Source organism: Anas acuta, chromosome 3 (assembly GCF_963932015.1).
Source record: "Anas acuta chromosome 3, bAnaAcu1.1, whole genome shotgun sequence".
Taxonomy (NCBI): Eukaryota; Metazoa; Chordata; class Aves; order Anseriformes; family Anatidae; genus Anas; species Anas acuta.
In genome coordinates, this window is record NC_088981.1 from 15,589,089 (window position 1) to 15,605,940 (window position 16,852).

General features: G+C 38.6%; 1 protein-coding gene across 40 annotated transcripts in view; it reads left to right on the forward strand.

Moving 5' to 3' along the window:
- NRXN1 (neurexin 1) overlaps window positions 1-16,852 on the forward strand; it is a 703,785-nt gene that overhangs the window by 580,585 nt on the left and 106,348 nt on the right. For all 40 annotated transcript variants that reach the window (XM_068675787.1, XM_068675785.1, XM_068675788.1 and 37 more), the window contains one exon: window positions 4,685-4,856. In XM_068675787.1, coding sequence (XP_068531888.1) covers window positions 4,685-4,856 — 172 coding nt within the window. The remainder of the gene's footprint in view (window positions 1-4,684; window positions 4,857-16,852) is intronic.

Consider the following 16,852-nt stretch of genomic DNA (forward strand, 5'->3'; position numbering starts at 1 on the left):
TGTAAGTATTATGAGCTTAGGTTGTCTGTGGTCTCTTCTAAAACTTCTGTTGTGCCAAATTTGCACATAGCTGTTTGACTGATTCCAGAATTATTACTACAGAGAGCAGCAAAACCCTGACAATGCCATAGAAAATATCATTATTCTGGAGATGTATATATGTGTATTTTATACTGCTGTAACTTTTATTGCTTTTGGAGTTGGCAGATCGGTAGCACAGGAGCAGGGTCTGGCAGGAAACAAATTGCACTGTCAGTTGCTGGCTTGCTTTGCATTTCACCTTTCTCACTTGGTTCTCAGGTTTATCAGCATTTACAGTGCTGTCAGAATCTTGTTAAAGCCAAGGTAGAAGAATTTAAAGCATTCAATTCCTGAAAATTTGCTAGAGTACAATAGTAGCTACCAGTGCTTTTGAAGACAAAATACATTGACGTGACTGGTACATAGGCGTGCACCTATACTGTCTGAGTAATCAAAACTATTAACATTTCAGAGCTCATTGAGAATATAGAATTGGACCTCCACCTCTAAGTCCTATCTTTCTATCTAACTAGTCTCACACTTTTATCATAGAATGGTTCTCAGCCCGTCTTTGTAGGAGAGGTGCTCCAGCTCCTTGATAATATTTATGGCTGTCCTCTGGACTCACTCTAATAGGTCCATGTCTTCCTGATATTGAGGGCCCTAAAGCTGAACACAGTACTCCAGGTGGGGTCTCCGGAGAGTAGAGTAGAGGGGGAGAATCACCTCCCTTGACCTGCTGCCACGCTTCTTTTGGTGTAGCCCAGGATGTGGTTGATTTTCTGGGCTGCAAGCGTGCATTGCTGGGTCATGTGAAGCTAACTTAAAGCCATTAACATATTAAGCTTCACCCTGTGAGTTTGGATTCCTACAAGTGGCTGGACTGCAGAGGTTGAACTGTAGGCAAAGCCTATGTTATGTGTTGCATTAACGTGTAGGGTTACTTGAGGTAACACCAAGTGTGCTCATCTTCCTGGGTGATGCTGTAGAAAGAAAGTTAACCCTGATCTCAGGAGAGCCACAAGCACAAAACACCTGCAAACTGAAAGTTTTGTTTTTCTGAAGAACTGCTGTTTGGGGCTCAGTGTTGCTTAGTTTCTCTGGTAGGTGAATCAGAGGTTCCTCTGCTGCTTTGTCCTGGGGGAGTGGTGGTGGTGTGATGCTTGCAAGCAATATTCATAGTGTTTTCTGGTTTGAAGTTTAAAGTTTCAGAGACAGAGAACATTTACACTGTTTCTTGAAATGTTTTTTTACATCTCCTGAAAGTGTCCTCTCTCTATCCCCTATCAAAGAGAAAATTGGAGACTTTCCCATTTCCTACATGTCTACGCTGTTTTGGCTGTTCTGGTTCAGATTAGATAAAGACACAGTAGAAAATTAGTTGATTCCATTACTATGTTCTCTCTCAACTGGGAGAAAAATGAAACCAGACTGAGCTGTAAACAGTCTGGTAGACTTCTACAGACCCTATGAACAGATCTGATTTTTACCAGGGAGCTATGAAATGATCGTCTTTTCTAGAGGGCAAAAATAAACCCCTAGAAACATGAGTGTGAAATGCTCTGCTATTTCAGGTCACAGGCAAGGACAATATCATTCAACAGTAATGCTGACTTACTCTGATATTTGGTAATACACAAACATTCCTGTAGTACCCATCATGAGGGTGCTAAGAGGGAAACTCAGACTGAGCATTTGTCTGAGACCATTTCTGATTGGAAGACTAACTAAAAGATTATTATGGATGAACAAGTGATAAAGGAAATGGTATTTCTACTACTGTACTATGTAACTGAGGCTTACAAAGGTTAAGAAGTGGAAATAGTAATTCAGTATGTTTCAGTTTTAAAAAAGGCAGTCCTTTCTAATTATATTAAATATCATGGGGCTGAGATCAGGTTATCTCAACAGGTTACTGTACTTCAGCTGATCCACAATAATAATTGTGTATTGAGGTTTTAAAGTACCATGCACAATGGAGTTCTATTCCATATCATGTTTAGCATGATAGTCAGAGGCCAAACCTAAATATTTGTAAGTCTTATTATTAAGACTTAAACTTGAAACTCAGATTTGCTTCCTTGTTTTATATGAGGTTACGTAAATTCCTATAGATGCTAAAGAGGTATTAAAAAAAAAAGGGGGGGGGGGGGAAGAAACGTCTCCCTTAGAGTTTTTCACATTCTCGGCTACACAAATAGATTAGGAATACAATCAAAAATAATCTCTACAGTATATTATCAGCTATTAGATTAATATACTTTGCTAATGCAGCTGTGTGCTTTGTGCGCTGTGCACAGTGCTTCTGCACAAATGTAAGGAAGTCAGGGAAACTTACTTTTTCACTTGCAGGTATGTATGCATCAAGTAAGGTTAAATAAAGGTCTGCACTTGTGTCTGTAAAACATTAATTTCACTCGAAAGTGCCTAGCTATTTACAGTGCAGCACCACATTATCTTATTTTGGAAAAGGTGATAATATATTCACCTTTTATGCCACTTCATTTTGCCTGCACCTGTCCTATTCACTGAAAGGTGTTCTGTTTTTTTTCCTTTGTCATTTTTTCATCTAAAAGAATATGTATATATATATATGTATAGACATATATATAGCAAATAGAAAAGCAGGTATGCAAAGTGTAGGTTATGAATAGTATAATTATGAATCACTGTGAAATTAGTCGGCTTTTTTTTAATCCTCAATGCCTTTGATTTCTTGTAAGTGTTGTGAAAGGGTGCATATGTCATTATCATTAGCATGCCATTTTTCTGCATTTCATATATTTTCAAAAGAAGAGATGGCATTAGGGCCAAAACAATGTTGTATTTCTTTGTATATATTTCTCTATATAAGCATATGAAAGAAACAGGTGAAGCAAGTAAGCTATTGCATCCATGGGAGAAAAGTGTTGAAATCTATTCTAAACCATAGTTGAACCAGCTGCAATAAAGAAAAGCTATGGTTATTCTCCCCGGATAACTGGGAGATTGCTCTGCAACTCACACCTGAGGCAGAAGAAGGGGAGTTCATATGCTAGGTGAGGCAGATCCCTCACTTACACCTTATAGACATGGAAAAGTAGGAGATAGAGAAAGTCAATAGTGAAATGCCAAGACAAACCACAAGGAGAGAACAGGTATGTTTAGAACTTGATTAAGCAACTGAGAAAGTAAATAAATTTAAAAATTAGTTTTTCAGGCTCATTCTGCAAATGTCAATATAAAATGGTCCTTTTATAGTTTGTAAAAAAAAAAAAAATCATAGCTGAAGAGGTAATAGCAACATGAAGAAAAGTACAACTTAGTATGGCAAGAGTTTCCACAGGATTGCGGAACTTTCTACAGAGGTGTTCAGCAGCTGCTTAACTGTGTAAATGGAAAATGCATGTAGTACTGGAAGTTGCAGTCAGATATTTAAAAATAAATTAAAGTGGAAGAACTCCTGAGTTAACTACCTGGGAGACCTCCAGAGGTGAGAAGCTACTATGAGGTGTGTTGCCAGGATAGTAAGAGAAAGAGGGAGCAGACAGAAAAGCTTTGCTGGAGAGGTGAAGCTGAGTCTGGAAAGATCAAAGAGGTATTCATACCAAGAGGTATGAAGTGAAATGTTTCATTGTGTTGCACATGGTAGTGTAAAAACATTAAGGGTTTTTTTAACTTTTAAGAAAAGTATCAGTACGAGCAACATGAAATCTCACATAAGATTGCCACTTATTATGCACAACCCCCTAATGTCATGCTGTGCAGTTCTTTCTTTTTCTCCTTAATTTAATAAACATCCTTATTCAGGAATACAATAGCTTCTAGAGGAGAATAAAAACCATGAAACCCTTAAGTTAAACTTTTAATACTCTTTAAAAGTCTTTGTTAAACTCTAAATGTCCTATTCACATGTTCACTTTAATAATTAAAAATGAAGACATGCCAATATCTCAATTCTCTGGAAAACGAACAGCCTTAGTCCTGGGTATGAATGTTGTGAAGTCTCCTTAGCTGGATGCGCTCTCACACACAGGAGTTTACAGGCTAATCTCAGCAGAAGAATGAGTCTTGCTCATCAGTGAGAACAAGACGCTGTCTGTTTCACAAATGCCTTTCATTCCTGTCTAGCTCAGATCAGGAAACTCCATTTGTCACTTGGTACATCCTTGTCTTAATGATTTGGAGTTAGTACAATGTGATGAAAAGACTTTCTCCACTGGGGGGGAAAAAAAAAAAAAAAAAAAAACACGAAATGCAAATCCTCATACTTCTTCCAAGTTTCCAAGTGACACTCTGATGCTTTCCATTTTGAAACCCTAAAAGGAAAGAAAGGTGTTTAATTCTCTTGGAGGTGAGGGAGGGGGGCAAAGAAAGAAAACAAGCTTTCATCTTCCTTCCCCCCTCCTTGTCTTGGTCTTGGAAAAAGAGAGAACTCAATTTGGTGAAATAACTCATTTGGAATATCAATTATCCATCAAAGCAACGTCCTGGACGTATTGAACTGTCAGGAGGCTTGTCATTGCCACATGCAAGCCTTCAGAAGTTAAATGTGAGGAGGGAAGATGTTGTTAGAAATCTTTTCCTATATGACACACTGTCTTGCTAAAACAACTCTTAATTAGTTCTTCTTTTTCTCCTTCCCTTCTCCCCCTTTATTTTACTTTATTTTTTTAATATGCAGCACCAGGGAAAAATTGGAGTTAAATTTAATGTTGGAACTGATGACATCTCTATCGAAGAGATCAACGCAATCATTAATGACGGAAAATACCATGTAGTACGTTTCACGAGAAGTGGTGGCAATGCCACATTACAGGTGGACAACTGGCCAGTTATTGAACGCTACCCAGCAGGTAAGTGCTTACACAAACTTTTGTGTGTAAAAGGGTGGGGGATGTGTAGAGAATTGATCATTTTGCTCCTCTTTTAACGCTCCTTTGCAGTGTTTTAGTAGCTAATTAAGTAGTGAAAGAGTCTGGAGCAATATGCAGTTCATGATGATAGCATTTCCTAATTAATTTAAAAGCATAAATTCAAGTTATTACTGGAAGTGAAAAAATACAGTTATCAACGCTTGAAATTGTGAGTTTATTCCTTGTTTTCATTGTTTTTTATTGGACTTTTTTGTTGTTTGGTTTGGTTTGGTTTGATTTTTTTTTTGGGGGGGGGGGAAGGGGGGAGGGAGAGGAAAAGGCTTTGACAAAAGCTACAAAGTGACTCCCAAATCGATCTCCAACAGATTGGGTAAAACATTTCTGAGGAATCGGTTATCTGTGTTCTTTTAATTACAAAAGGTTATTAAAATGTTTGAATTTAGTAGAAGTGTTCCAAGTGTAAACCAAAAGGTGCTCAGATATTAGTTGAAGAACCAACCAACCAAATTAACATGTCTTCACTTAAAAATGCAAACTATGCTATATTATTTATGTAGCGGATGCTGGTTACTTCAACATGACCACTTGTGTTAATACAGAGTTTCCTTGATTGGGCCCATATTTAATTTTATGCAAATGTCATGCACTGAAGATTACCTTATTACTTATTTTATTCATTGTTAAAGGCAACAGTTTTTTCAGACATGCAAACCCTTTCTCACTGAGTACTGCTACTGAGCTATGAAGGGTAACTTACAAATGTGCACGTTATCTGTTAGCAGTTGGTATAAGTGTTTATACTATTAATAAAAAGCAGCAAATCCAGAGATCTAAGTGAAAGGTATTCCAGGTTGCCTATTTGCTATTACAGAAATGATGGTTCTGATTTAACAGTAAAAGTTTTTTTCATTTTGATGGTGGAACAGGAAATTGGATAAGCCATTCTCTGTTCCAATTATTGGTATTTAGGATTTGTTTTTTTAAGTTGGTGTTTGGGTAGTGGTCCAACAGTTAAACTGATTAAAATAAATAAATAAATAGATAAATATTCCACGGGTGAAATACCATCTTTCAGATAATTTCTTGGAGATAATTTAGAATTAAATATAAAAATGAAAATATGGATCTCAAGTGAAATTACTATAGCAGGCATTGTCTGAAAAAAAAAAAAAAAAAGACAACAATTTGTATGCTAATATGTTATGAAAGAGTGACAGTTCTGGCTCTTAGCCATGATTCATGGCTTTAGGTTAGATATATCTCTGAGAAGTGTTAAACTCTTGGGAAAATAGTTTGGAAGATACTGAATGAAATATGTCCTATGATCTTTCAGATATTCCTGTTTCCTCCTGTTTTCCAACTTTTACAGTGCTTGACAAATGGTAGCTGAAATAAGATGGTAGAAGCTGGGGAGAAGCATGTTTCAGTTAATGTCTGAGCAGTATGTAGCAGAATGGAATACATATATATATATATAATACATAAATTACAAGTTTGAAAATATTTTCTTTTTCTTGTCTGTTCTGTTTCTTCACGAAAATACAACATGGTTACAACAAGGACGAACTGCAATTGAGTTCTGAGGATATTGGCACACAGAATTTATTTACACTGAACATAGATTGATACAGAAAACAGAGTGATTTCCTTGGGATCGGATTACTGGAGGTCGATTTTTTTCTGTGACAAAAACTAAAACTTTCTGAGTTTTTTCAAGCAATCCATACACAACCTACATTTGAAGGCATTTTCAGTTGTTTCATCAGAGAGGGTACAGAATTCCTTGACTTATGTTATTACTGGATCTTCCAAGACTACTGTTGGTCTTCAGTTTCCTTAAGTTTCTTTAATTTCCTTTCCTTTAGTAATATTTTATGGCTCTTTTATTCCATAGCATTGCTTTTGAAATCCATCCTCCCCATTTTCATCGTCCATTTCTTCTCCTCTCCTTCCATCATGAAAGTGTCTAGCCATACCTTTATTTTATATTTCCATGCTGTTCCATCAGGTTAGGTATTCTTCACTTACATCCTTTTTAAACTACTTTCTTCATAGACTGAGGTAACTTATAGAAAAGACACAGGCCTGTCCAGAAGACTATAACGCATTTGACCAAAGTTTATACTGCTCTGAAGGGATTAATGGCACTCTATTAAAAGATATCACGACCAGTTCAGTTCTAAAAGTGATATAAGACAACACAGTTTGGCAAATGCTGCTGCACCCAATTAAGATGTCCTGCTGCTGTTGCTGTTTTAGTGACTGACAATAGTGTTTGGCAGTACTGATTAACCAACAAATTTGCCAATTGCTCCTGTTTTTGATGGAGGACATTTTGCCGTTGTACAAGTTGAAACAAATTTGATGTCATTTGCATGAGTGAGGGCTCATTAGCTTTCAGTTCAATGCTAGAAAGAATATTCTTTTTGCTTTGTGCTTGTTTTCTGATTAGTATTTTTTCCTGCATAAATTTTAATGTATCCACACCACTGTACATAAGCAAAGGCTTATCTCTTCTAATTTTGGTTGTTGCTTTTTTTAATTATTATTTTTTATTAAGAATAGAAGCAAGATTAGCAGCTTAATTAGTAAGTTTGCTATTCTTAAATACACTGGATTTCCAAAACAAACAAACAAACAAACAAATAATGGTTGCCTAAAGCATACCAACTAATCAATTTTCCTCTCTCAACAAGGAAAGAATATATTCTGAATTACAGTTCTGGTTGGAGTGTTTGAGTACAAGACATTGCACATTGCTTGGTTTTGATCAGCATCTAAAAATACAGGGTGAAAATTTTCTGAGAGGAAGTTCTGGTCAGGGTTTCAGGATTTTCCTGTTTCATTGCCTACGTAGACTTCCCACAACCCCATCTAACTGCTGCAGATAATGGCACAGAGGATCGTCTTGAGGCCAATTAACAGTCAGTGTTGTGTTATCTGCTGGCAGGATGCCTGTCGGCACCCCAGTTGATACTTCTAGCAAGCAACTTTTTCAAAAGAGCTTGCTGCAAGACTGTGTGGGATTTGTAGGAAGCCTGAACTCAGTCCTGCGTCTCTGGAGCTGCTCAGAGTTCAACTCTCTTGTGAAGGGTCTTCCAGCTGGTGCAACACACATGGTTCTCTAGTGTTGCTTCATCAGCAGTCAAAGTAGACATCTTGCAGAAGTATCATATCTCAGTGCTCCATTGGATTTCCACAGCCAGTTTCTGCAATTTGTTCTAGAGCTGTATGAAATTCAGACACGATCCTGGTTGATGACTACAACCTACAATGTTTCTTTTGCATGATTCTCTGACAATATTCAGGACTATTGTCTGGGCCAATCCACCTTCAGTTTTTATCTGAGCAGATGTGAAATGAGAGAGACATAAAAGGGAAAAAGGTGGGATGGGTAGTTGTGGAGGATAGCTACCCTTTTAAAGGTTGCTGTCTGTTTCTGGATTATAGGGGGAGATTTTTTTTTTAAATCCTAGATATTTGAAGATCTTCAACAAGGGATAACATGAATGGAAATGGCCTCAAGTTGTGCCAGGGGAGGTTTAGGTTGGATATCAGGTGAAACTTCTTTTCTGAAAGGTTTGTGTGGCATTAGGATAGGCTGCCCAGGGAAGTGGTTGAGTCAACATCCCTGGAGCTCTTCAAGAAACGTGGAGACGTAGAATTTAGTAGCATGGTTTAGTGGTGGACTTTAGTACTGGATTAAAGGTTGGACTAGATGATTATGGAGATCTTTTCCAATCTGAATGATTATATGATTAGATTAGGGCTGGATGATTTTCAGAAACATGGGTTTAAATTTCAGTACACACATGCTTTTGGATTCTTGTCAAAGTGTTTTTGTGTGTGTGTGTGACTGCAAAGTTCCTCTCTTGCTGTTTCTCTGAGTGCAGTGGTAGTGCAATTTCTGCCTTTGGTTAAATGTTTGTCCTGCTTTCCCCCTTTCTCATTCTGTCAATTGCTGAAGGGTAGCCCTATGATTAGAAATATCATACTATAATTTTTTGATAGCTGACTGAAATGTCCAGATCTGTGATGCATTTGTATGTTCCACCTATCTTAACTAAATTTGATGTTAAGCTCATTTAATGTTTGCCATCCCCCTGCATCTGCCTGAAGAACTTTAATATTTCACCTTGGCTTATTTTTTGGATAGTGATTTCCGATTATCCTAACTTGGATGCAGCATAATTTCCAGTCACATTAAACAGGAATGAGAAAACTGCTGACTGTGCAGTTAGATTTCCTGATCAATAGACTAACCCGATTTCACCCAATGCACATCCTTTCTGCTCCTTATGTTAAGGCCAGCCCCCTCGGCACAGCCGCAGCACCCAACCCCGCGTTGTGGGGGGATTGGGGCCATGCCTCACCAGGGGCGGCCCAGGACAGTGGCACAACCAGGCCGGCCACACGAGCTGGCTCTCGGAGAGCGGCTGAAAGGAGGGGGTGCTGCCAGAGCCATGGCGATGGCACCCAGACCTGACTAGAAACAGCCCCAGGAGAGCGGTGCCACACGGTGCCTGAAAGGCATGGGGAGCAGCACCCAGTGCGTTACAACCGCCCGCAGCGTGCTGCAGTGGTGGCTGTTGGAGTTCCTGTGGTGGGGCACAGGGGTTCTGTCCCTCCTCCCTTCTGAGACCATCCTGTCTGCTGGCAGTCTCTGTGACTGCAGTTTTTACCATGGTCTCCCCCAGGCAGAGAGCGTGACCCAAAGGGAGGGCCTGTCCAATATCACAGAATAGTAGGGGTTGGAAGGGACCTCAAGAGACCACAATAACCCCATGCAATGCTATAGGCTTGGGTCAGAATGGCTAGAAGACTGTGAAGAGGACAGGGACCTGGGAGTGTTGATCAATGCTTGGCTGAACATGAGTCAGCAGTGTGCCCAGGTGGCCAAGAAGGCCAAGGACATTCTGGCTTGTATCAGGAATAGTGTAGCCAGCAGGAGCAGGGAGGTGATCATCCCCCTGTATTCTGCTGTGGTGAGGTCACACCTTGAGTACTGTTCAGTTTTGGACCCCTCACTAGAAGAAAGACATAGAGGCCCTGGAGCATGTCCTGAGATGGGCAACAAAACTGGTGAGGGGTGTGGAGCACAAATCCTGTGAGGAGCGGCTGAGAGAGCTGGGGTTGTTTAGTTTGGAGAAGAGGAAGCTCAGGGAAGACCTCATTGCACTCTACAACTTCCTGAAGGGAGGTTGTGATGAGGAGGGCATCGGCCTCTTTTCTCAGATAACTAATGGTAGGACTTAAGGGAATGGCCACAAGTTGAGCCTGGGGAGATTTAAATTATATATCAGTAAAAACTTTTTCTGTCAGATTGGTCAGGCACTGGAATGGCCTGCCCAGGGAGCTGGTGGAGTCACCATGCCTCATGGTGTTCAAGAAGCGCCTGGACAAGGTGCTACGAGATCTGATTTGGTAGCTTAGTGGGTAGTATTGGTGATAGGAGGACAGTTGGACTAGATGATCTTGTAGGTCCTTTCCAACCTTGTGTTTCTATGATTCTGTGATTCTATGGTTTTCTTATCTTCTCTGTTTCAAAATTTTGTTTTATTTTGCTCTTTTGAATGCCTGTTTGCTTTTGTGGCTATGGTACTGCACCACAATAGCAACTCCAGCTACTACTGTGAATTGGCTGCTCTTGTAAATTTAGTTAACAATTACAGAATGAAATATAGATTTGCTAAGAATGCATTTATGGGAAGAAACCAAAGGACTTATTAATTTGGGTCAAAGTGAACTGATAATTATGGCCAAAGGCGAAACAGAATAACAGAATAACAAGAAATTGGGTTTAGTAATGTCAAAATATTAATTTCAGTGTTTTCTAAATAAAATGTTCTAAATTTTCATGTCAGGATTGCCCAGTGTTTATAAGCAATTATAGTGATCTGAGAACAAAGCATTTAATTTGAAGCAACCTTTTCTTCCTTACCTGAAATAAAATCTGTTTCAGTTCAAATCAGATGGTTGTGTGTGTGTACACAACACCTTTCTCACAGCTATATTCATAACCATATTTCATAATAAGAAAAACAATTTTCTTAATTTTCTATTTTTTTTTCCTTTAGTAGCAAAGGAAGTACAATTTACCAGTCTAGGAAAGTATATCAGAAAAAGCTAGCTGACTTTCTAAAACCACAATAATCACCATTTATTGTGAAGGATTTTCAAAATCACTTTTCTGTGAATAACACTATGCTTTACGCTGTCAGAGGGAATTTGCCCAATGCTGACCCTTAAAAAAAAAAAAAAAAAGGCATTTAAAAAAGGCATTTTACCAGAGGGAGCCTTCCCTTCAGGATTTTCATCATAAATCGTGTTGTTACATATGGATATAAGATGATCTACTAGCTATTGGCCTACCGGTCCATGGTTTCAAAGCTATTCACACTGCTGGGAATAGTCAGCAATTCCTGAGACCCAGAAGCAGTTTGGAAGACATAGTCTGCTGTAGACAAATATCTATAATGAATCCTTCCCAGTCAAACCCAGTTCTTTCTGGCCAGCCTTAGGAAAGCATAACTAATCTGTGATTAATTACATAACTTTAATACTAAATTGCAACTGTATTCGAGCTCCACAGTTAAGCACATGTTGTCATAGCCATGTCTCATAGACCTATACGTTTGATGACACAGGCATCTCACACAAGCAATTGACACAAAGATTGTCCAAAATACTTCTACTGGAACAGATGTATCTCTGTGATTATGGAGTATAAATAATGAATGAGCACACATACCAAAGAAATGTCTATGCGATAGTCCTTGTATATTGGCAGAAGATTGAACCAGAGGCTAATGATATTGTTAGATACAGAGCTGAGTAGCTCTGTGATATGGCAATTGGCAGCTGAAGTTCTTAGGACTTGAGTATAATACAGAATAGTTCTGCCATGAGTTTGGGTTTTATTTTGTTTGTTTGTTTGTTTGTTTGTTTGTTTCTTTATCACTTAAAGATAATACCCTGAGAGCACAGGTGTCTTAGGGGCTTTCCCTGAATCTGTGGGCTAAATTAGATTCTAATTGCAGAACATCTGAGAGCTAGGTGAAGGGGACATCACATTTAAATGCTTCTCTTGTTCTCTGTGTTCTGGAAACTAGACAGTGTATTTGCCACCTTTTCATGGGATACACCTGACTTTAAATTATATGCTGAGAGTCAGCTATTACAACGCACCCTATTTAGAATAAGTGATATCCATTTGTCTCGATTTTGTAAGTCGAGATTGACTATAAAATTAACAGAACATGTTTGTGTTGGCACGCTTGTTTCTCCAGAATGGGTTTGTATTTCTCAAGAAATTCATGTAAGTGTCTAACATGCTACAGCTAAATCTGAATACAATTAAAGATCGGTTTCTCAGGTCGTAGCATGGTGTCCAGAAGAGATTTTGGGCTCTTTCACAAACATGCTTTTGAATATTCTAATAAAATGGACAGACAGTCTGTTATCATCATATCCATGCAAAATGATAACGATGAAGGAGGCAGGAACCTAACAAGTAAATGGTCATTCGGCATTTGCCTTGCCTTGCATTTGCTGTAAGGTCATTTTTGAAATCTCTATGGCTGTTGCTGTCGGGACCTGGGAATTTCAGGGTGTTTTCCATTCTTAACTATTATGAGTCATTTTATTGATTTATTTATTTGTCTGGAAACACATCATCTTCACTTTTTTTTTTTTTTTTTTCAGACTCGTTTCTTTCATTCGATAGAATACCTCCTGATTCTTTCTCTCCCATGCTTTTCTTTGCTATGGTCAGAGTTTTGAGACTCTGCAGTCTGTTCTGTCATGTTGGTAGATCAGTCCCAGTGGCAAACATTGGGGATTTGAACTCCCTCTTCTGATGAGTTGCAAAGCTCACAAACTTAGAACAGTCTCTCAATACTTAGTAGGGGCATCATTGCCCTGGCTGCATCTTTGGTGTCCACGTGGAACAAAAGCAGCAGATAATAGTCATTAGGCTGTATGAGGCTTGGAAGTCTCTTGGTGACATCCCTGATACAAGCCTCCGGTAAGCAGCAGACTTTTCTCAAGAGCAGAACAGATCAGCCAGTGGGTGCCTCTGTACTTCTCAGAGGAGAGTCTCCTACCACTGCCACCCATCTCCTTTCCTTAGTTGCACTGGTTTACACAGGGAGCAGACCAGGCTACCTTACTCAGCTCCACCTCTCTGCAGTGGGTCTTTCCTTTTCAGTCAGCAGAAGGGTGAAGCTGTTTTGTAAGGGCACCTCAGGCTACAGGGAAGACACTGCCTCACCACAGCCTAGCTGACAAGCCATGTCCAATTTGCATTCACCCCTCCTCTGGTCATCATGCTCCTTAGAGGCTGCTTATAGAGGAGTGCAGGGTTCTGCTGTTACTGCTGCCCCCACACACACACAGACACACACCTCTCATGTGAGCGGCTGGCCCCTGGCAGGTCGCTGTGCTCCCCTCAGGCTTTGTTGGCTCAGGAAACACTGCTGTAGGCCACAGTCTTCTGCCCTTCTGTGGAATTCACCCACCAGGAGCTGATCACCTTGGTGAGTCTGATGCACCTCCTTGGGTGCCGGTGGATCCTGTCAAGCCTCAGCAGATCTCTTGTCTTAAAGACAATCTTGCATGATTATAAAAGCAAAAGTCTGGTGGAGGCACTGGTCTTGGAGACGGGCATTGATGACCTGGGCTCACCTGATTTTTTTCCAAGTCTCTCAACGCTACTGTGAGGATTGAGGAAAACTTTATCTGTGCTTCTCAATCCTTTAGCCATATTCCCAGGGCCCTGAAACCTCTTTTGTTAGACTTTAGGCTTTTTGTTTTGACACCACAGGTATCCAGATTATCTCTTTTTGTTTAAGTCTCAAGATGTCTTTTAAATTTATTTTACTTTCTTTGAAAGGACATTTTAGCTTGAGTTTTGCCAACTCGTTTATGTTCCTAATTCTGAAATGCATTGCTTTTTTTTTTTGTGGATCAAGTCTGTTGTTTTACCTTCTTTCTGCAATATACTCTATGATAGCATAGTTATTCAGCCTAGTAGTTATTCAGCCTGTTTTTAACCTTGCAGATGCAAGTACAAATTATATTTTTTTATGCTTTTACCTTAAAGAATTTCCAAATGACCTTCCTGGTTGAGTCCATCAACCCCTCAGACTGATTACATAATGTGGTTTCCTTCACTTTATCAAATTTTGTTCTTTTGAAATCAAGATCTGACTTACAGGCTTATTTTTAGTTGTCCTTGTATTAATTTGAATCAACTCACGATCACTCAATCCAAAAATGTCTCCTACAATTAACTTTTCTCTATTGCTTTCATTATTTATTCAAAGTCAAGTTAAAATAGCATTATTTCTCATTTGTTTCCACTGGACAAAATCTTCAATGGGTATTATAGGAAGCTGATCTCTACTTGTATTCATACAATTCAGGTATAACATGAATGAAAGAAGGTATTTTAGCAGTAAGTAAAACAATTTAAAAATAAGGCAAGGAAATCTGTGACACTCACTTCAGCAAGTCCTCCAGAGCATAGTAAGGTGCAAGAAGCTAATTTAGCAGGAATTAAAATAGATTAAAAATTAATCAGACTTTCTGAGACACAAACCACCATTTAAGTGATGGATGTAACTAGGCCAGTATGCTACCTTACCTTTCTTAATATGTGGTTGCACAACTGATTTCTTGCACCGTTTTCTGATGGATACAGCTCTGATTACTGTTTAATCATGTCCCAATGTATTTTCCAGCATGTATCCAGGTTCCAGTATGATTTTATTGTAAACGTGAAAGACTGATTCTAACAAAAATGGTGATTTTTGTTATGTAGAAAATGTAGAAATCCTTCTACAGCTTATCCAAAGTCAATGAAATAACATTTTAAAAAAAAAAAAAAAAAAGCCTCACCCTTTGAGAGATTAACAAATTGTTCTGTCGTTCTGTCCTGCTCTCTTCTTTAAATAAAGAGCCTGGTTAATACCCAAACAAGACTAAAGTAAGTCTTTTCAGAAAGTGGTTTCAGTAAAGTTTCCCAAATCAGCTTTTTAATTTGACAGTTTATCATTTTTTTCCTGTCAGATAATGCTAGATAATAGTGCTTCTCAGCACTATTAAGTCAGCAGACGGATTTTCTTTTTTCCTTTATTTTTCATCTTGGATATCCTGGTGAAATACAAAGGCTCATCCCTTCTTAGACTTGATAGATCCTGTAATTAAATTCAGATCTTGATAAAACGTGTGGTACAGTTGTCATTACTTGATCACAGAAGGCATTACACCTTTCAGTTAAATACAGCAAGATGGCACAATGCATCTAGTTTAGAAGGAGAAAGAAAATGTCAAATGAGCAATGAGTCAGAAAGAGGTGCTCTAAAATACTAACTGAAATGAATATCTGCTCTTTTTGTGTCTTGTGGTAACGGCTGATGCCTATATCTGTTTACAAGAATTAGGCATAAGGTGATATGGAAACAGTTTAAGACCACGAGTTGTGGAGATTCAAGTTAGAGGAAGGAACTGGAAAGTGGAAGTGAAAACAGACCCCACAATGAGACATAGCATATCTGTCACAGCAGGTCTCCCATTCACCTTTTCAGGAAAGCCATTATTAACAATTTATTGAAAGTCAGATCTCAAAAGATGAAATATTGCTAATATGTAGAGATTCTTTTCCACACATTTATTTAGTTTGAACCTTAGAGGCAAATTTTCCATGTAGCCTACAATATCATAACTTACCCAGTATAGTAGGAAAAATTAAAAATATTAAATGTGGTGTTGGTTAAAAAGAAAATAATTAAATCAAATTATTTAACAAGTAGTTTTTAATACTCAATAGCTTCTTTATATTGTAATACTGATAGAATCAATGTCCTAAAGTATATTTGTCAGTCTGGCAAAAGCATGTTGTGAAAGCCAAGCATTAAACACCATATTCCATTATTTCTCTTTCCTTTCAGCCTGTCCTCCAGTAGGTTCACAGCTGACTTGTTTGAGAGTATGCAGGATTTTATGTAACATGTCACTCACTAAGCCAAACTAATATGTACTAACTTCAGTAAAACTGCTTGTGTGCAACAAATACTAATGTATAAGCATTGGCATAGTTGTAACTGTGCTCCTTGTCTTAGATTACTTGGTGGGCATACACATGCGTTTCCTCTAACGCTGACATGGATACTGCCATTGGCTGATAGAGCATGCAAGAGAAAAGCGTGACAGTGTACTTCTGTCGTGTGCTCCCCCTGCAAAGCTGTTTGTTTCCTGTAGCTTCTGGGGCAACCGTGAAGTCTGTCTGAAATGGGAGCCTTGCTCAGGACAGAACAAATCAGTGCAGTGTTGAGCCTTCCAACCAGACAATCTATCATATGGAAAACAAAATTATTTTTTTTTGCAAAGTCATTCTGATTTAGATGCTCTTGGAACATGAGGTATTTTTTTATTTGGGACACATTTGTGCACATGTCCCCAGATATATTTTGCTGGTGTTGTGAGGTGTGACAGGAGAATAGTACTTTATGTCTTCAGGATAAGAGCTTGCATTAACCTAATTCAGAAACAGTTGCTGTAGTTTGTAGTGCAGCAGGGAAAACAGCAACTTGCTCTGTCCTAGATACATTTTCAAGAGTTTCAAACACCTGATTTCATGGTTAACTGTGTTAACCAGGTATCCAGAAGGACACAAATCATTGCTATCTTGAATGTATGAATATATACATGTTTTAGACTCTCTTTCATGAGAGACATGTAAACACAGGAGAGTATTTTAATATTCCAGCAGCTATGTACATCCATGTCTTCATCTTGCCATGTGGTTATGTTTTTGCAGTTTCAAGCCATGATTGTTAAAAAATATATAAAAGAAATTTAGAAACTGTGGTGTCCACACTTTCAGGATAACTTTTTCTGTAGTACAGATTTTGTGATTAGTGGCAGCTCCATTGTAACCAATTCTGTGGTTATATTCTAGAATTGTATTATAT